Source organism: Osmia bicornis, chromosome 1, assembly GCF_907164935.1.
Source record: "Osmia bicornis bicornis chromosome 1, iOsmBic2.1, whole genome shotgun sequence".
Taxonomy (NCBI): Eukaryota; Metazoa; Arthropoda; class Insecta; order Hymenoptera; family Megachilidae; genus Osmia; species Osmia bicornis.
In genome coordinates, this window is record NC_060216.1 from 12,826,391 (window position 1) to 12,845,287 (window position 18,897).

The following is an 18,897-nucleotide window of genomic DNA, read 5'->3' on the forward strand; positions in this document are numbered from 1 at the left end:
CGGCACGGCGCGTTGTCCCGAATGCACGTCGAACCATCGATTTCCGGCTGTCGCGGCCACGTGATCGCACACTAACTTATTACACCTTTGTCCATCAATTACCATTTCATCGCGTTCATTGCTTCATTCCACTCGGCACGCTGCTGGAAATCTCTCGACGTTGATGTTTCCCATGCAAGATCGGGTGTAACTGGTAAATCGCGCGACTTCCGCTCGAAGAATCTACAGTGGGTTACTTGATAAATGGACAATTCTGTGGCAAGTTGAAGAAGATCACGTGGGCGGGGAACGGTGTTGGATATTGGTATTTCGGTATTTCGGTATTTCGATATTTCGGAGCCAGCCGGTTCGCTCTTCTCTCAGAGATGAAAACGAGTGGCGATTGAACGGTGAGTAGAGGGTGGGAACTGGTACGAATTGTGAAGAAATCGCGAGGGATTCGAATTTTTCCGTGTCGCGAAACCGGGTAACGCGGATTCAGAACGATCCGGAGGTCGGAGGTGTCTCGATTCGGAGTAAAGAAACGCTCTACTTCGAAATCGCGAGATGTACTTTCAAAATGAAAGTCATTGAACTTTATTCGAAATAATATCTTTCTGCCACTTAGTCGTTCGACTGGAATACCTCATTTTGAGTGCCATTAGAAACGACTAACACGTGGCAAAACGTACTGTGCGTTGAGAAATGCACTCGCGATTATTATGTGTCATTGCAGTATAAATACTCGTATTATCGCGTAATGAGGTAATCGTTCGTAAATAAACAAGCTTGCAGTCACAGCCATCTTAATCTCGTCAAATGAACGCGATAATTTAACGGGATTAGACTGTGACCATCGCTGGTAGTAAATTTGCTTAAAATTATGTCGGACAAGAGAAAACAAATGTTGATATTTTATATCACCTGACGCAAGTGTAAATGATAAAATTAAAGGCGAAAGTTATTAGGACCCTGCTTATCGTTCGAACGATCGTTATCGCCGTTTAACAGGTTGATTATCCGAGAGGTGATAACGTCGCGGTTATCATTCGGAGTATTAGTCGGGCGCGTTCGGGAGATTTAAAAGAGGAATCGCGACAGGTGGAAATCGATGATATTGGACTCGACACGGCGATTCTCTATCGAAAGAACGCTCGTTGATCCTGTTAATTCTCTTAAAGGGCAACTAGTAAGGCTTCGATGAATGTCATACCGATATGAAATCGTCGAGCGTTGAAAAACTTTCCCGTTTCCTTTCGTTCCACCTTGCCGAGACATACCTGCACGTCCTTCGAAAGGGTTAATGTGTCATTCGGATCGGTTCCACCGAATAAGGGATTCGTTACAGCCGATTCCGTCCACTCACGGTGGGAGTAAAAGGTTGCCAATAACAGGAGACGAGACGACGCGACGTTTCCTTTTGATCGACAAGAAACCTCTCTGGCGAAACCAGTTTTCGTCGTGGCGGACATCGCGCCGGGTCTTTGAAAGCCGATGGCATTTCGCGTTTTTCTCTACTTTTTCTTATTTTATTTACCAGCAAACCGAGAGACCGTGATTTTCTAGCTGCCAGCCATTCCGAAGCCCGATGTATGGATAATTATTATTCTCGATCCTCGTGAAAGTTTCGAGGTAGGAAGCGTCGACGCTTGCCAAACAAACCGACTACCACATCGATCTCTTTGCTGTGTTCCATGTTTCGCAGCGTGCACGTAACGCTCCAACGACACGCTCTTCCTTGCAATAATTCTATTTTCATTTCCCTTTTTTCTTTTTTTCTTTTTTTTTCACCATTTCTATGTTCACAATTTTCTCTGTTTCTTTTTAACTCGTTCCAAGACAGACACGCGACACTATAAATAATACTTAGCGATTTACAACGCGAATTCTTCGATTATTACCCAATCGTTTCATTGAATACGTCACCTGTCGCGTGATTTCTTTAAAACCGGAATAATGAATGAAAAATAAAAATGAAAGGATCTTGAAAACGAATCGCGAAGGAAATGAAAAAAAAACAGGTCGAATTTTAATGACGCTCTTCTCGGCAAGATGAATGCACGAAGATTCGAGTAATGAATGGAGCACGCTGTCAAAATTCGTGAAGCGTGACGGAGAACGCGCTTGTTACGCAATTCTGCCGCATTGTAGAGTCGTTTAACGGGCTGGGAAAATGCAGAATTCCATAGGAAAGACCGTCGCTTAACCGAGTGTAAACATTTCCGCGCGGAACAGCCGATTCCTGCTTCCGAATAAGGCCGACCACCTTCCTCCTGCAATTGCTACTCGTTAAAACGCGTTTCAGCAATTTCAGCCGATGCGAAATTAATCCTTGCCATATTTAATGATCCTATTTCTGCAAGCGTTTGTTCATCGGTGTTGCTGTTAATCGATCGAGATTGATAATAAATTAAACGTAACGCGAGAGAACGGGGAGTGGTAAAGATAGGTGATAAAACGCGAGATGATGGAGCAGAACGAAAAGTAGAATAAGTCTGTTAGCGTTAGAGCAGACGTACGAGTAGAACGGGGAAGAGTTGTAGGTCAGTTTCGAGCGGTTTATTAATTCAGAGCAGGTTCAGCTGTCCCGGTTGTTTGACAAACCGATTATAACCTGCTGGTAATCGAGCCGTGCATTTATTAGGATGCGGTATAGTTTTGGGTGTCGGGACGGATCGGCAGTTGAAGGGTTACTATTCTAATTTCCTCTTCCAATTTTTTCATTTCCGACTTGGTTAAATTGAATAATAGGAGCAGATCGAAGATAAAGCGACGCGCATGATTCCGCGATTTCTGTGTCAAGTTTGAAGGGTAACAATGTATCGGGGACAGGTGGGATCGATCGGGCGCATCTTACAAATCGGAACAGTGTTTCGTAATATTTTCACCAAGTGTTCGGTGGGTGCCGAGTAGCCGAGAGAGCGTATTCCAACATATCGAGAATGTGGCAGAGTTCAGGCCTGCGGCTACGAATTCCGTTACAAGCACTTGTATGGTTCTTCGGCTTCCCCCGTGTCCGCGCCCTCCTCGGTCCACGAATCAATTCTTTTACCTTGCAACCAGTCTCGGGATCCACGAATGGATCCCCGTTTCTTCCTCGCCGATTTCAAGCTTTCGCGGCCTCGTGTTCGGCTAAACACGACTCCGTTAGTCATCGAACATTCGTACGAAGGTGAACACTTTATACTTTTTATGTTGAAAACCTTGTCTAAAAGTGTCGTGAAATTGATGGTAAAAGCACGGTTCAAGTACGAATGTGTTTCACCGACCGATTTACGATGCCGCGAGGAAGACTTTCCATTCTGTCGAACCGCGTGAGAGAGGCATTATCCGTGAAAAGGACCGTGAAAATATGAAAAAAATTACGACCGCGATGCCGGTCTCTTGACGGCGATCAGCTGATTGCGAACCAGCGACCCCGGGTCAATCTACTTTCTACTTCTCGCGTTCGACGGAAATCGTTTGGCCGAGGAAGGAACGTCGACGAAAAGGGAAGGGAAAACGTGCTGCCGGTTCGTGGTGTTGGTTCGATGGAAACGAGCATACTTTCTCGGGACGTGAATATATACATATCGTTAGAGGATCGGGATGGTGATGAGTGAAAACGTACGGAGGCGGTGAATAAAGAGTCGCCCCCTGAAGACTTATTGGCCGTTGGTATGTCTTGTCGAGTCTCTTGGAGAGAGGATCTCTAACGGAGAGAAAGATCGTTTGGAAAACTTTTTATCTTTGTCGCGTGTCCATCCTCGTTCGTGTCTTATAATTTAAACGGACGAGCAAGATTAACTGGTTTTCCGTCTTTGTTCGAAGTTTAATTGACTCGTTAAAGAGAAAACTTGGATTTAACCCTTTGCGCTCGAAAGGCGACTCGTATTCTTTTTTCGTACGATAATCGAGAAGTCGTAATAACTATTTGATCAACAAGATTCTATCGAATACAATCGTATGGCGAAAGGGAAACGAAAGCATAACGAATCTGGCATAATAGGAATCTTTTTTCCATAATTAACGCGTTGATTACCGCAGTGAAAACGATGGCACACTTTAGTAAGAATTATCAAGAACGGCCGGCTGTCAGTGATTTACATCAAAGCGTGAGTTTATATTTGTTTGCAATTTGCAGTTTAATGGTATTGTAACAGTACCATGGGTAGTCAGGAAAACGAGCAGTTACCAGCGAGAAACATGAAAGTTCCGCGTTAAGTTGGTCACGCGAGTACGCCGGCAAGTAGTTAAAGAACGCTTAATGACCGTCTGAGAAGATCTCCGACTTTACGTGACACAGTTACCCGACGTCTATTCCTATGGTTGCGTTGATGACAATTCACGAGATTTCTGCCTGGCGAACGGTGCACACATTCCAATTTCCCTCGACCGACCAGATCTCGTTTACCGTTTACCGATCTCTAATTTAGCCGTTTCGATTGAGAAATAATGGTTCTATATAGAAAATAAAGGATAACCTAATAATTTCTCATAATTCCCTACGTAACGTAAATAAAACCGCATTCCCGTCTCACGTAAGCCGTCTCACATTGCTCTGAATGAAATTAAAAGAGAAAGTTGTAATAATCCCGATGCGAAAAAACAAAGAAAGAAAGATCATTCTCAGTCTCAGCGGATCGGACAAAGTTAGCTCGAATCTGTTGGAGAACTTGTCCGTCGATTACGACACTGATCGTCTACAATAGCAGGGACCTGTTTTCAGGGAGTGGCCAACATTCCGGAGCTGTAAAGATCAACAACGTGTCCAAGATGAATGGGACGGTTTAAGCACGATCCGGAAAATGGATCTGGCCAAAAGCACAACGGAGGATTTCGTGACGGTGGTCAGCGTCGAGAGTCAACCACCGCCGATAGAGAACTTCGTCACGGTGTTGTCTATAGGCAACGGGAAAAAGGATGAGGAACCAGCCGCGACCTTGACGAAGAACCAAATAAACGGCGTCGATGGACCGCTCGAGGAGGAAGTTGAAGTGTTCAGGCTGCCTGGAGAACGATTGGGATTCGGTTTGAAGTTCGAAGGAGGGAACAAGACCTCTGAACGTGTCAGGAGGCTGTTCGTTCAGAGCTGCGCGGAACAGAGCCCGGCGAGCAGGGCGAAATGCTCGTGGGGCACCTTGGGAGAGGGTGACGAGGTAATTTCTTTAATTTTCTTTTTCGATTCCGAAAGAAATCACGAGAACGACGTTTATGATTTCCAAGGGTTCGCTTCCCGTGTAACGATTCTCAAGAGAACTGGCGCGGTTTGTTCGCCTCGTAAATAAGAGACGAGCATCTCGTCGCGTGTCACCTGCACACCGGTCGCATCAGTGGGTCTCTTTTTTTCCTTGCAGGTACTCTCGATAGACGGTGTACCAGTGACACACATGACCCGTTTGGATTGCGTGAGGAGATTGAAGGAATCGCAGCTGGTTATCAAGCTGATGGTTAGGTGCAGAGGAGCGCTCAGGCCCGAGGTGGTGAGCGCGGAGAAAAAAACATGCCCGGAGAAGAGCAAAGTGCCGCCGGAATTGCCATCGGCGCCTCCGCCTGTTCCGCCACGAAAGCTGAGACAAGCTCGAGGCTTAGCCGACGGCGAAGCTAATCCGAGTCCTGTGAAGAAGTCCTGGAACGGATCCAGGTCGCAGAGCAGCTCCCAAACCAGTTCTCCTAGCAACAATGCTGACAGCAAGTCCACTTCTTTCGAGAGTTGCGAATCTTCGCCGAAGATTCATCTTAATGGATCGATTCAGGAAAGTCCCAAGGGTTCGCCGAAGGAACGCTCGCCGGAACTCGCCAAGTCGAAACAGGTTACTATCGATTAATTACTCGCACGATGATGAATGTTTAAGAAGAATAGATTAACGTTAACGTATGTCCGTAGGAACCTCCAGAAGCGATGGTGTACGTGGATGCCAGGTCCCAGTGTGGCTCGACCCACGGAAGCACGTCGGACGACACAGGAAGTTCAATGTCCACGGTGATCGACCGATTCTCAACGTCCGACCGAGTGTCCACCGTGTCAACCGTATCAACCGCCTCCACTACGTCCGAGCAACCCGGTGAATTCTCCCGAATCGATCAAGACTTCGACCGATCCTCGAACAGCGATCTACAACTATCCAAAGTGGTATGTCCTTTCGATAACATGGACACCGATTACGCGAGCAATCCTCCCGATTATCTGCTGCGTCGTCTGGCCAGTTCAGAGGCCGTCACCCACGTCGAGTCTCGAGGTGAAGTCGAGAAGGTGACCGCAGTGGTGGCACCTAACACGGTGCTGATCGAGGAGACGATCACCTTTCAGCCACCATTGAGCTTCCAGGATGCGCCGTTGAGTTATGGCCACGAAGCCAGGCCAGATCTCTTCTACACGGCCGACCTGGCCGCCGACTCGACCACGCATTTCCGGCCAATTAAGGACGACGTCGAGCTGGTCGAGCGCGTGAACAGCGTCCACGAGGAGGAGTACGACGCTTCGGACTCGACCTCGACGTTGAACGGACGAGGCTCGAACAGGACACCACCTCCTCTCCCTGTCAGGAATCACGTGAACAGGATTAGCGTCAATCAAACGAGCAACGATCGAGTCGTCGAGCAGCGTCAGCAACGATCAAGCCCAGAAACTTTCGACACACGATCGGAGGCACCTGTCCTGCCACCGAAGCCATTACCCAGAAGAGACGTTAAGGTCAGACGAAAGAGACCGCCGCCTCCTCCGCCTCCGCCCACCGTTCTACCGAGAACAGAAATGTCGTCCAGCTTCGAAACAGAAAATGAAGAACCGTCGAGAACGAAGACCGAAGCTTCCTCCGTGAAACCTGAAGAGGATACGAGGGTAGAGAATCTGGAGAATGGGCCCAATGGTCTCGGTAAAGAAGAGTCTGAAGTGCAGCTGACGTTCTCTAAAAATTTTGGAAACGAAGGTGAAGATTTCGGTGATAAGAAGAGGACCGAGGAGACGGACGACACTGAATCCATGGAGAACTACGATGTTCACGAAGATGACGGACCCAGGACGAACAAAGTGCTGGAAATCATCGAGTTAAGAAAGGCGAAGGCTTTCGCGCCGTTGATTACTAATTCGAAGGATGTTAAGAATAAGCCTAAACACGATGAGAATGAACGAGCGAACGTCGATACCGAGAATGTTAAGAGGAATGAGAGAATCAAGCCGGAAATGAGAAGCGGAACCATCTCGACAGACATGGAGGATTCTGAGGAGGAACACGAAATGAGCACGAAATTTAATGAACCTATTGATATGCAATCCGAGGCGTCGGATCATTCCGGTGAAATGGATTCACCATCGAAGACGAATGCGTTCGATCGACGAGAAATCGAAGATACTTATCGATCGTGTAACGATATCAATCTGCACGATTTGAATGTGAACAGAACGAGGAATGAAAAGGAAAACGTTGAAGAAGAGGATACGAGCGAGGAAAGCGACGATGGCGATTACTATTGGCAAAGCAATTTGGCTACAATTGGCGAAGAGGAGGAAACAAATTCTCTCGAATACACGAATGCGTAAGTTTCCTCTTGCGATTAACAAATTATCCAAAAATTTATCCAATAATAAAAACGTATCGCATTCGTCGGATAGGTAGAAAACTTCTGAAATTATGTTTGTAGCCAGCTCGTATCGTGTGGAGATCAATCAAATGAGTGCTTTCGAAATGTAGATATTCTGATATGATTCAATGACGTAAAAGTATCACAAAATAACACTTAAGACATATCAAATTAATGATCGATGTTTATTGAAAATATCTACGTAAACACTCCATAAATATCTTATCACTTAAACAGTGTATCTTAATACTGGTTCGTTTGTCGTTGGACTCCGTAAGCTCTACATCGGTCGATCCATTGTTTGTTTTAAAATACCGATGAAATGAAGTAATGCATTTACCATCGATCTGAAGAAGAATCTAACAAATTTTTTCATTAAGAAGACCTCCTTTGTTTTGCAGGAACAAAGGGGCGAGCGATAGCGAGAGTAACGCGACGGAGAAACCAGAATGCCAAGAATCGCCAAGCAAGAAAGACTCGTTCAATACAAATGGTAAGTACACGTACTTGATGTCTTCATTACTCTCTGCTTGCAATTTTCATTTACAAAAAAGAAACGCAAACGCAGTTAAAAAAAAAAAAAAAAAGAAAAGAACGAAAGACTCTTGTCAAATTTTACACGAAAACGATTCGAGAGATCACGAATGAAACGATTTTATGAAAGACGGTTAAGTGGAACTGGAAGGAATTCGCTGGAGCGGAGAACACACGCGGAACGCACGCCCACGCGCCGCTCCGCGTCGCGCTTCATAAAGGTTACGCATTAATCTCGGTGCGTTACGCGCCGCCGTTAAGGTTCTCTAGTTTCCAGCGAGCGAGCGTTCGAAACGGAGGCAGAGCTCTCTGAAACGAGAGACAAAGGTGTGTTGCGGCGCACCCTCGACGCCAAGAATTCCTTCTCGCCCCGATCCGGCATCCACGACCAAATAGACCCGTTGCTACTCATTGTCCGCCAAAGATGGATCGCGACTTACGTGGGAAATCGAAGGCGAAACGATGCGGCCAGCGACACTCGATTCCGCCGTAAAAATATCTGTATCCTCCCAATCGACTGAATCCGAGAATACTATTTTAACCTTTCAATTGATTGGCTATCGCGATTCTTCAATTTTTGCAACGAGCGAACGCGTGGCCTCAATTGCATTCATAAATTTATCTCAGTTAGAGGGAAATTTTTAGTCTTGTGACTATCTTTAAAAATTAAGGTTCTGCTTATAATGTGAGCATATAATGGGAATAGCTATTGTAGAATAGGTGCAGAGTAATTGGTAGGCTCGCATGTACCGGATGTCGATTATCGTGGGTGTACGCGCGATCATTTACACTCGGTGCCTTAATAACGAGCAGCATCGTGATCCATTCAACACGAGAAGTACGAAGACGATCGAGCCGCGCGATACGACGGGTGTTTAAAACCGACGTGCCGCGTTGCAGCCCTGATTTGTTCGCTTATAACCCGAGATTCTTCTGACGTCCGTCGCTGGCATGAAAGAGCAAAGTAGGATGATGATCTTTAGGTCAGTATACTATGGACGACACGCAAAGTCCGTCTCGGTGGAATGCAGTCATCTTCGATCGGATTTTCATAGGCGGTGCGGCTCCAGGTTGGCTATAGATCGCGGTCTAAGGTCTGTTCGATTGGGAGCGAAGCAAAGTGAAAGATCTGGAAAAGGAAGGCGATTAAAGAGGGAATGGAGGACCTTGAGCGCGGTCAAGCCACCGCGAGTGCTCGACCAGACGGCAAACACTGCCATAGCCATGGGTGTGCGCTTACCACCGCCATATTGTTGTGACTACCATATACCCTGACAGACCCTGACCAACCACCCACACTCGCCATCTCTCTGCCTTCATCCGCGTGTACGTTCCGTTCAGTCGGAGGTATAGAAGCCTCGGCTGATGGAACGCGGTGACACGACCGACCGCCTAGCCAATACATATCCAACAACTCCTTTTCTCCACCATCATTTATCATTTCCAATGATTATCCGGTTACTGGTTTACGTAACCGGTGTCGATGATCGCTCGTCGGATAGAAATGATAAGGCCATCTCCTCTCGAGTGCATCCAATCACGAGCTTATGATATGCTAATTAGCAACGTAATAAGCTCGAAGTAACCAAGTGGTTGGTTTTCATTCATAATTGCCGGTGGATTAGACGATAAAGAAGGTGGTTTTCGAGGAAGGAAGAAATAAAAGGGCAGCCTGTAACGTATCAGGGCGCGGGCTGTGCTCGTTCGCGGTGCATTAACCCAGGCAAACCACCAAGATAACTCGGCATCCTCTTCCACGGAACTGGTCACGAACGATGATTAGCCGAATCAATCATTCGGAGAAACTATCGATGGTAAATCACCGGAGAAGGCCTCGAAGCGACTTGCTCGAGAAACAACGGGGCTAAACGGTGCCGGAAGATCGGGATGCCCTGTTTAAACGTCCCACCCCGGAACTCGACCGAGCATTCGTTCAACTTTCCATTCGACGTATTTCGAAAAGGAACGGTCAAATTGCGAAATAGAAAAGGACTTTTCTATTCATTCTGACCGTAGGTAGTTAGCATGTTAAGAATACGATACTCGTCATTATCCGGACGGAGAATGGAAGCGATCGCGTCTGAAAGGATCTGCTCGGCGCCTACGCGAAGCCAATATGTCCGATTGAAGCGACAACATTCCAGTCTGCCGACCCGGAAGGTGCTCGAGCCTCGACATCGATTCGATTAGCTTCGATAAGTCATACTCCGCGTCTCGTGCCAGCGCTCGGTTGTGTTCCTTGATCCGAGGAATTCGAGGAATCCGCGGTTCAACGAGGGGACAAAAGATTTATATATTTTCTTAATCTTCCCTTTCTCGAAATGAAAATTCGATGATTTCTACCTCCTCGCCCCTCTGAAATTACGCGCATGCGATATAAGCGTCCGTCGCGCGACACGTTCGTGTAAATTTTCGGCTTTAAAAGCAAAGCCGCTTTTTTTTCTGAACGTCAATTCACCTGGGATCGAAACGAGAGAGGAAACGTCCCTTTACAGTTATACCGTATCCGAAGAGGAGAATATGTACACGGTTCGTCGGCTGACTTATCGTCGACGTGGCTGTAACTCGGCCTCCTTGACTCGAGGCAAGGCGCTAAAACACAGCCGAGAAAACGAGCACGAGCCCATCAACCGGCGACGTTCGCGATCCAGAACGCGACTCGCGCCGTAAGCACGCCGCGCGCAATCAGCCCCCAGGATTTTTATCCCCTTGGAATGTCTACGACGCCGCTGTTAACCAGCCACATTGTCCGAATGCCTGTTAGACACCGGGAAAAGATCAGTTTCTTTCGATCCTGCCAGCGAGGACGACCAGTTATCGATAACCTTCGGACTTGAACGTTTGATCGGTCAAAAAGTTGCTCAGACCTCCAACACCCGTCCGATAATGTCGAGTCACGATATTTACTACGATATATCTCGCCTTGCTCGCGACTTTGATCTGGCTATCGATAAAACTGATGCGGTCTGTAAGTTTTGAGAATTCATCGATAAAACGAAATCGTTGCGGGAAAGCTTTTGATACGAGCATCCCCCGGCGTTTCGCATTGCACAAATTCGATTACACAAGTGTGCGCGTATCGCATGAGCGTGTAAACCGAGCTTAAGATTCTTCGAGCGAGCGGCTGCTCGGTGGTCGCGTTCTAACACGGGGTCCGGCAAAAGAAAAAAGAAACCGGTCGAGCATCTTCCGTTTCGCGAACGAAGGCCTGGCTGAGTTCAAACTTGGCGCGAGCAGCTCTATAAATGCAGAAAGAGAGGGAGAGAAGCCGGACCTCTGGTATCGTTGGAATGCGAGAATCTGCACGGCTTGCACGAATTCCTGCTGCACCCGAGGACCAGCTCTACCAATTAGATCTACCATGGGATCGCTCGTACGCTCGTCGCGACGCAACTGTTATACGAGACTCGCGCCGAAAGTTTTGAGAATGGCAAACGCAAAAAAATTATGCAAACTAAACTAAATCGCGGAACGTGTAAATTTAGCTGCATATCGAGCGCAGCGTTTCCCGCGAGAAGATCCGGTTTGCATATCGCGAAGACTTTCGTTTTCAGCGTTTTCTCGCCACCCGATCGTCTACGGGAAGGTACAAAACGCGACGCCGATTTTTCATCACGACGCCGCGCCGCGCCGCGTCGCAGTTCTTCCGCGCCGCTTTCCCACGCGTTTGCGATCAACTTTGCACGGTCAACATTCTTGCGCTAACTAATCAACGGCGCGTGACTATCCTTTGAGCTGCCGCCGAACCTTGCACTTTTCTTCTTCGACCGGTATCGATCCGCTTTTCTCCACCTTCTCGAAATCGGGCATATTTTAAATAGCCAGTTGACAACGCCGAGAACTTTCTAAAAAAAAAATCGATTCGTATTCGCGAAATCCGTTAACCATCGCGATTTGGGTCGTGTGCCACACATCGTTCGACAGCCACGAAATTCTGGATACAATTTAAAGTCGCGTACAAACGTTGCGTGTCAATCAGTCGGCCTTTACAAGTATGCATCCGTCATTTACGTCACGTTCGTCATTGTCAGGGATATCGGAGCACGCGACGCGTTGTGCATGGAAAATGCACCGTCTCGGTTAGCGGTAATTCACGCAACTTACGTGTTACCGAATAACGTTCCAGTCTTTTTTTAGATAACTCCCATGTCATTAGTGTTATGTTAATTATTCACAGCAGGAATCGGACCGTAAGCGTAACGCGAACGAATCGACAACGTATCGTAAGCGGACCCGGATTTTCTAAGAAAAAGATTGTTATCTATTGTGACATTCAACGAACAAATTTCGCAAACGTATTCAAATGTAGCAACATTTTATAGGAAACATTGTTTCGAACAAGGTTATGCGTTATGCTAATCGACATTCACGAATGCGTTCGTGGGTTTCCGAAACGCAGTTGCAGGACGATTCTATTCAGAATTCTAGCCGTCATGAAAGATGTATGAACCGGCTATCGACAAGGCGAAATTATAACTCGAGACGCATGCAACGTTAAGGTATTGTCTATATACGTTACTTACGTAGCGAAACATTCCGCGTTGCGATGCCAGACTGGTAACAAGGTTGCTCGTGTAGGCCCCTCGAAATTCCTCGTTCGAGTGGTCAACGAATCGCCGATCGTTGAATAATACATCATCGATAGTTGCTTTCCGTCGCATCGTAGGAAAATTCTGCTGCGCGATTGTTATTCCAAAATTCCAATCTTCCGTTTAAACATCCAACCACTGTTTGTTCCATTTGGTTTGTCACAAAACATTTTATGTCACTTCCTCTCAAATGCAATCTTATTGGTACAGCCATTAAGTTAAGTTACTTTAGTTCACCTCTCACTGTAAAAGGCTGTTACTTTGAAAAAAAGAACGTTTTAAAGATGTTTGACATCGCGAGTTTGCTAGGATTAAAGGACCGTTCTCCTGGAAATCGTGTGACGAAACGATAAAGATGAGTCGCGTAGGGAGAAATCGTCGCGAAACACGAAGGCGCGGGATGCTTCTGGTTCCTCGTCGCGTTTGCTAAGGTCAAATGGCCGTTCCCTCCAAAACTGCGACACGGTAGATGCGTGGCGCGATAAGAGAAGAAGTCGGAAAGAATGTCACGCGGGTCAGAAGCGATCAAAACGAACGAAGGTATGCGCTTGTAAGTTGGAACACGATTTTTTTCTTTTTAGACGATGCAAATGTTATTGTGCGTGTGCAGCACCCCGCGGCCATCGAAATGGATTATCGATATACGATCTCGCGAACAATAATACACCGCTATAACGAAAAATAAAAATAAAAAAGGAGAAGAGATTTCTTTTGTCCGCGATAACTCGCACGTGTAGACGGTATGTACGTTCGTTCTTCAAGACGGCTCCGATATACTTCTGACCCGTGCCAGAGATTGCACACCGAACTTGACTGACAGTAATTGTTGCATACGATCGACATATCGTTGAGAATCGATACATCTACCGCGCATCTCTGCTGCGTCTTCCGGGATCTAACGTCTGATTGGGCAGCTGACCAGACTCGCAAACATATTTTTCTATCGGATGTTCTTTAGGCGGTATATTTGGAGATGAATTATTTCAAAACATGTTTCGATCAATGGAACGTATTCGAGGGTGTTTCGAGTGTAGATACGCGTATCTATTTTTAAACGAAAGGGTTTCACAAGCTCAAAAATAATATAAAATTTAGAAAATCGTTGCAAAGCGAGTCTCTTTTATTTATTAAACAGAATGATTAGATTTGAGGTATAGTAACTCGAATAAGAAAATTGAGGTGTCAGAAAGTTTTGGATGCTGAGGTGTGGTACATTTCCTGGATGTTCCAGGTGTTACCGAAAATCCTTGCGATTTTCACGCATCGAAGCACTGATTTGTATGCACGCGCACGTTTTACGATCCTATCGAGTTAACTCGAAGGTAACCTATCAAGAGTAAAGGTACCACGGTCTCTCCGTGAGAGACCAGTAAAGGAAGCCTCGTCATTGGTGGAAAGGGATGGCCAACGATGTCCCAGGCAGAGAGGCAGAAAGGCGTTCGCCAGTCTCTTCTCGACGCTCCGAGTCAAAGCGTTTCCAAGAGCCTTCTCGTCTGCTCTCTGCCTCGCGTGTTTCTTTTATACACTTGTCAAAATATATTTTTCTTTCTCTCCGAAAATTTCACCGTGAGATTGATCACATCAGTATACGCGTTTATTCCACTCCATTACCTTCTGATTTACAAAGAAAAGAAAGGATCGTTTTCGAAATCTTTCTCGTAGCAAGTTATCGAAGATCGAAGATCATTGATTTGTAAACAGATTATTCTCCATGATATTTACATGGAATAGACGAGGTGAACAAAGTTGACGATGTACGAGAATCTCTGACTGTTGTTGATTCTTCCTCCTCGAATACGCGACACTCGATTCTCCAAAGTGTTCCCTCGCGAGGTTTAAAATTGTGTACCAGAGAGAGAAAGATATTAAAAGATAAGTGGTTCCAAGGGATCGTGTTACGGTTCGACAAGGCACAGCTACCGAATGTTCCACCGGAATCGTTCGATTCGTGACTGAAAAGGTATTTAAATATTTACCTCCTCCGAGTCTCGATTTTCCACGTATTTGTTCACCTGCCCGATGGTATCTGCGCGTATTGCGTTTGAAAATTCGCGTTACGCTGCTAATACATCGAAGCGAGTCTGTTTTCTTTCCGACGATCGATTGAATAAACGGAACAAGGCAAGGTAGTAAACGTATCCTCCTGTAAAAAATATTTACCGGGAAATCGTGTACAAGTGTTCAGCTTAACCCTTCCGCTGTTAATATTAGGAACATTAACGAAACATTTACGTGGTTATTTTTGTCAAAGTTTAAGCTTCAAATTGATACGACATACGTGGTATTTTCTGATACTTTTATGTTATCAAATTGCGTCAGACTTTCTAGCGTTTCGAAATCAACCATCTGATATGCAACAACCTAATACTAACATCAAACGTCGAGTTAACTCATTAAACTGGAATTTATAGGGAATTAAATTCTTATATTTTATATACGATGTATCCGTAGTAGGTTCGGATTAAGTTTCCGATAAAAAAGAAAGATAATAATATATTAATACTTTCCCTGTAGCAGTTTTACCTAGACGGTATACACAATAACTAGGCAAATTATGAATAATAGCTATAAATTATTATAATCTCTATGTACGTTGGCTAGACTTTAATCTTTCCTTGCAACGTACTGATTGCATAGGATAATCTCGAAGAATTACAGCAAGTTTACTCAAAAGATGACTGAAATTAATTCCAACTATAGCGGCATACTCTTTCGATGAATCCGATGTTTCGTACGATCGAAGTGAATCATTAAACCAATTCAGATCTGACTCACGAATCAATCGCGTCATCGTGCGAAGCATAGTCGAAAGGGAAAACTTAGCTTTCGAACTGGCAGGCTAAGGAGCAATTACGAGAGACTGAAAATTACGATTCACTCGTCCACGACGCTCGTAAGGAAGAACGAGAGAACGCTTTCGACGGCAGGATGTGGGACATTAACGAGTGTAGTGTGCAGCAGCTTCGTGGGTAAAAAAAGATTCTCTCCCGGATCGTAGGTTGGTGAAAAAAAGCCGAAGAAAAAGCGCTGTTCGATCAGAAATCTTCTTTGACTCGAACAACTTTGTCGATTGACACGTTCCCGGATAGAACGTGTCTTTAATGACAATCGTAACACGTAACGTTCGATTTCTTATCGACGTGAAAAGAATGAGATTTATTAAAAATTTATGGTATCTTTATTTTTTCTTTTAAATATGTTATTACTTGAAGATAAAAAAAAATAATGCAATAGTTGAAAGATTTTCGCGAAGATTTATCAAAGGATGTTGATGTAAAAATTCAATTTGTCGAGGTTGACCTCGAGGCTGCACTTTCACTGGCCACCCACAAGAAAAGCGCACCAGCAACAGCTGCAGCTCGCAGGATATTTTTTGAATCTCAAGGGTAGAGAGCGTGGCAGGGGCTTCGGTTCGCTGGCAGCTGACACTGCAGATGGGCTACACCTGCCTGAAACTATTTACCGTCCCATTCCGTTGTTGTTTCTTCGAGAAATCATGCACACGCTTGATTTGCAACTGCAACGAAGCCCCTGAAATTTAAGAAGACATACTATAAGTCTCTGTTTCGTCGGTATGCAAGAATTAACAAGAATTGCATAGGGTACAGAGTATACTGATACAGATCGAGAGTAATTTTTCAAGCGATTATTAGCCCATCACGAATGAGATGCAAGCGTCCGAGCATAGGAAGGCGTCGAAGGAATAAAAGGGGATGGAATTCGCGGCGTTGAAGGCACAATTAGCTCATTCATCGGACGCATCTCCACGTGCGTGCTCCCGTACGATCGTGTACATATATGTACATATCGTATTAAATTTCTGCACGACACGGAGCAATGTGTTCGTTAAAGGCGAGCTTGGTTTATCGAGCAGGCGCCAACTCCTCTTGCCTCGTTGTAACTCTCGAGATACACTTTGTTAGAACGTTTATTATTTCACCGGGTCATGAAGGCTGTTAGTATCGCGTGCAAGTGTAATTCCCGATTATTACCTGATTTCAGAAAAGAAATGATAATTATTTCTATCGGTGCGATGGGCTATGAGGTGTTTCAAATTAATCGATTACCTCATAAATGATCGAAATTCATAATAATTCAACAAGTTTGTCTTGGACGGTTTAAACGGGGTATTGCCGCGGGTTACATCGATCGAGTTGGTGCGATCGAAATGAATTTCGATCGGCAACCTCAGGGCTATACGTGGCCTGGAAGTTACTGGGTCGAGGTCGACACATCGCGTGATCGACGTCCTCGTAAATTGTTCTTCTTTGTGCTCTTCCCGTTATCGAAAATTCAATCTTCGTGTTTACGCTCAATTATTACACCATTACCTCTTCAACTCGCGATTGATAAAACACCAACAATTACCTGGTGAATAACCTTTTACCGTTCATGCTACTGTATTCATTTTCCATCAGAGAAAATCATCCGGAATCACCGGAAGACTCGACTTAACGATTTGATTATTATTTACCGAATCCATCAGCGAAGTTCTGTCCAGGTGTCACGGTACACCCTGTTAGACGAGATTTCATTGGTCATCGGAGTTCGCGTTCCTCTTCTGACGCGGTGCCGGTTCAGCGATGCCGTTTTCAACGGCAGCCAGCAATTTGCCGTAATTATTATGTTTATCTTTCTCATTCACTTAAGCCGGTGCACCGAGTCACGGAGGCCGGTCCTACGGTCGCGTTCACCGGCCGATTTTACCGAAACGATTTCGCATTGTACCTGCTGTAGCCGACACCGACGCTGCCACGCGTCCACCATTACGTTCGAGGGGCGTCACGGACGATCCACTTTGTCAAACTCGATTTGCCTGATTCCCTTCGTGTTAATCCAACCGCTCGAAATCTTCCCCTCTTCTCTCTTCTTCTTTTTCTCTTTTTCTTCAATTAGTCGCTAGAAGTTATTTTCTCGTCGACCACTTGTCAAATTGACGCTTTCGTTAAAATTAGCCGTTGAAATTTTTAAATACGGGAATCCCTAGAATTCTCGGCGATTTTTATCGCATTTACCAATGAATGACTTGTACGAAGGTCAAAGGGTCCTAAGAAACGTCGTTCTCTCGTGAATCCGCGGTGCCGAGTTAGCTCGTACGGATTGTTTCGTACCGCGCGATGGAGGTCCCTGGAAAAGTGTAAAGAGCGCGCACAGAGAGTAAAAGAAAGAGGAAGAGAGACGGCTAGGAGGAGAAAAAGAGAAAGAGCTGAGGACAGAAAGAGAAGGTTAAATTGAAGAGAAGGTTGGCGAAGAAGAGGTGGCCAGAGGAGTAAAGAAGGGTTCAAGGAGCAAGTAGAAGAAGACGAAGAGGAAGAAGAAGAAGAAGAAGAAGAAGAAGTTAAGATGGTCCAGCACGAGCAGCATCAGCACCGCAGCCGGAGGTGATGACCTGCTCAAGGCCACCCTCTCCCAACCTCTTAGACCGGAGAGGAGAACAACTCTTCTTATTTTTCCTTGCTCTCTTTCCTCTCTTTTCATCTCTTCTCCACTCTCGTTCACTCTTTAACTTCCGATTCCCTCTTACTCGCTCCTTTACCCGATCCTCTTCTTATTCTTCCTTTCGTCAGATTGCTTCTTTTTTTTCCTTTTCAGTATTCTCCTGCTGTCTTGCTTCCTCTTTCCATTGCAGGTATCTCCCTTAATGTCAACTTCCCGCCGGCCCTTTCGTCGAGCTTCTTCCCGTTCGATCACCATTGAAAAATGTCCCTTGAAAAGAAGCGCTCGGCTCCTCGGGCCCGCTTCAAACTCGCCATCTTTCGTTAACAAACGAGGACGCGTTCGCGTCGCAACCCGCGACTAATTATATAACAATTAATTATAAACTTTAATCTACCATTACGATAATTCGTCACAGGAGATTATTGAAATTCCAACTACCGATCCTGGCTTCACGAATTCCATCGGCCAGACCCGGCATTCTCGTTAATCACATCGAAACCCCCCTGGCAACCGAACGATCGTTGATCAAGATCGACCCGTAATTTACCGAATCTATTTACAGTATCGTTTGAAAATTATAGCGATCAAATTCACTTTTCTATTCGGACCGTGTTCCGAAAGCAGACTCGGCCTAACGATCGGGATTAATTAATAGCGATCGAGTTCAAAGGTTCGTTAACTGGTTGAAGGAAGAAGATTATTGGAGGAGCCGCGTCTCGAGATACGGATCTGGTTACGGGGCAACAACGTTCATTAAGCGATCAAGGTCGTAGAAACAAGAGATCAACCGAGTCCT

The 18,897-nt window shown here is 45.6% G+C and overlaps 1 protein-coding gene across 2 annotated transcripts in view; it reads left to right on the forward strand.

Annotated features, from left to right (window-relative positions):
* Positions 1-18,897, forward strand: part of LOC114872772 (serine-rich adhesin for platelets) — a 43,087-nt gene that overhangs the window by 10,336 nt on the left and 13,854 nt on the right. Inside the window, exons 1-5 of one of the 2 annotated variants that reach the window (XM_029180360.2) lie at positions 11-389; positions 4,688-5,117; positions 5,316-5,771; positions 5,846-7,494; positions 7,941-8,032. In XM_029180360.2, coding sequence (XP_029036193.2) covers positions 4,767-5,117; positions 5,316-5,771; positions 5,846-7,494; positions 7,941-8,032 — 2,548 coding nt within the window. In that variant the 5' untranslated portion in view covers positions 11-389; positions 4,688-4,766. Of the gene's footprint in view, positions 1-10; positions 390-4,687; positions 5,118-5,315; positions 5,772-5,845; positions 7,495-7,940; positions 8,033-18,897 lie in introns of those variants that run through there. The other variant, XM_046286618.1, reaches the window with a different exon arrangement.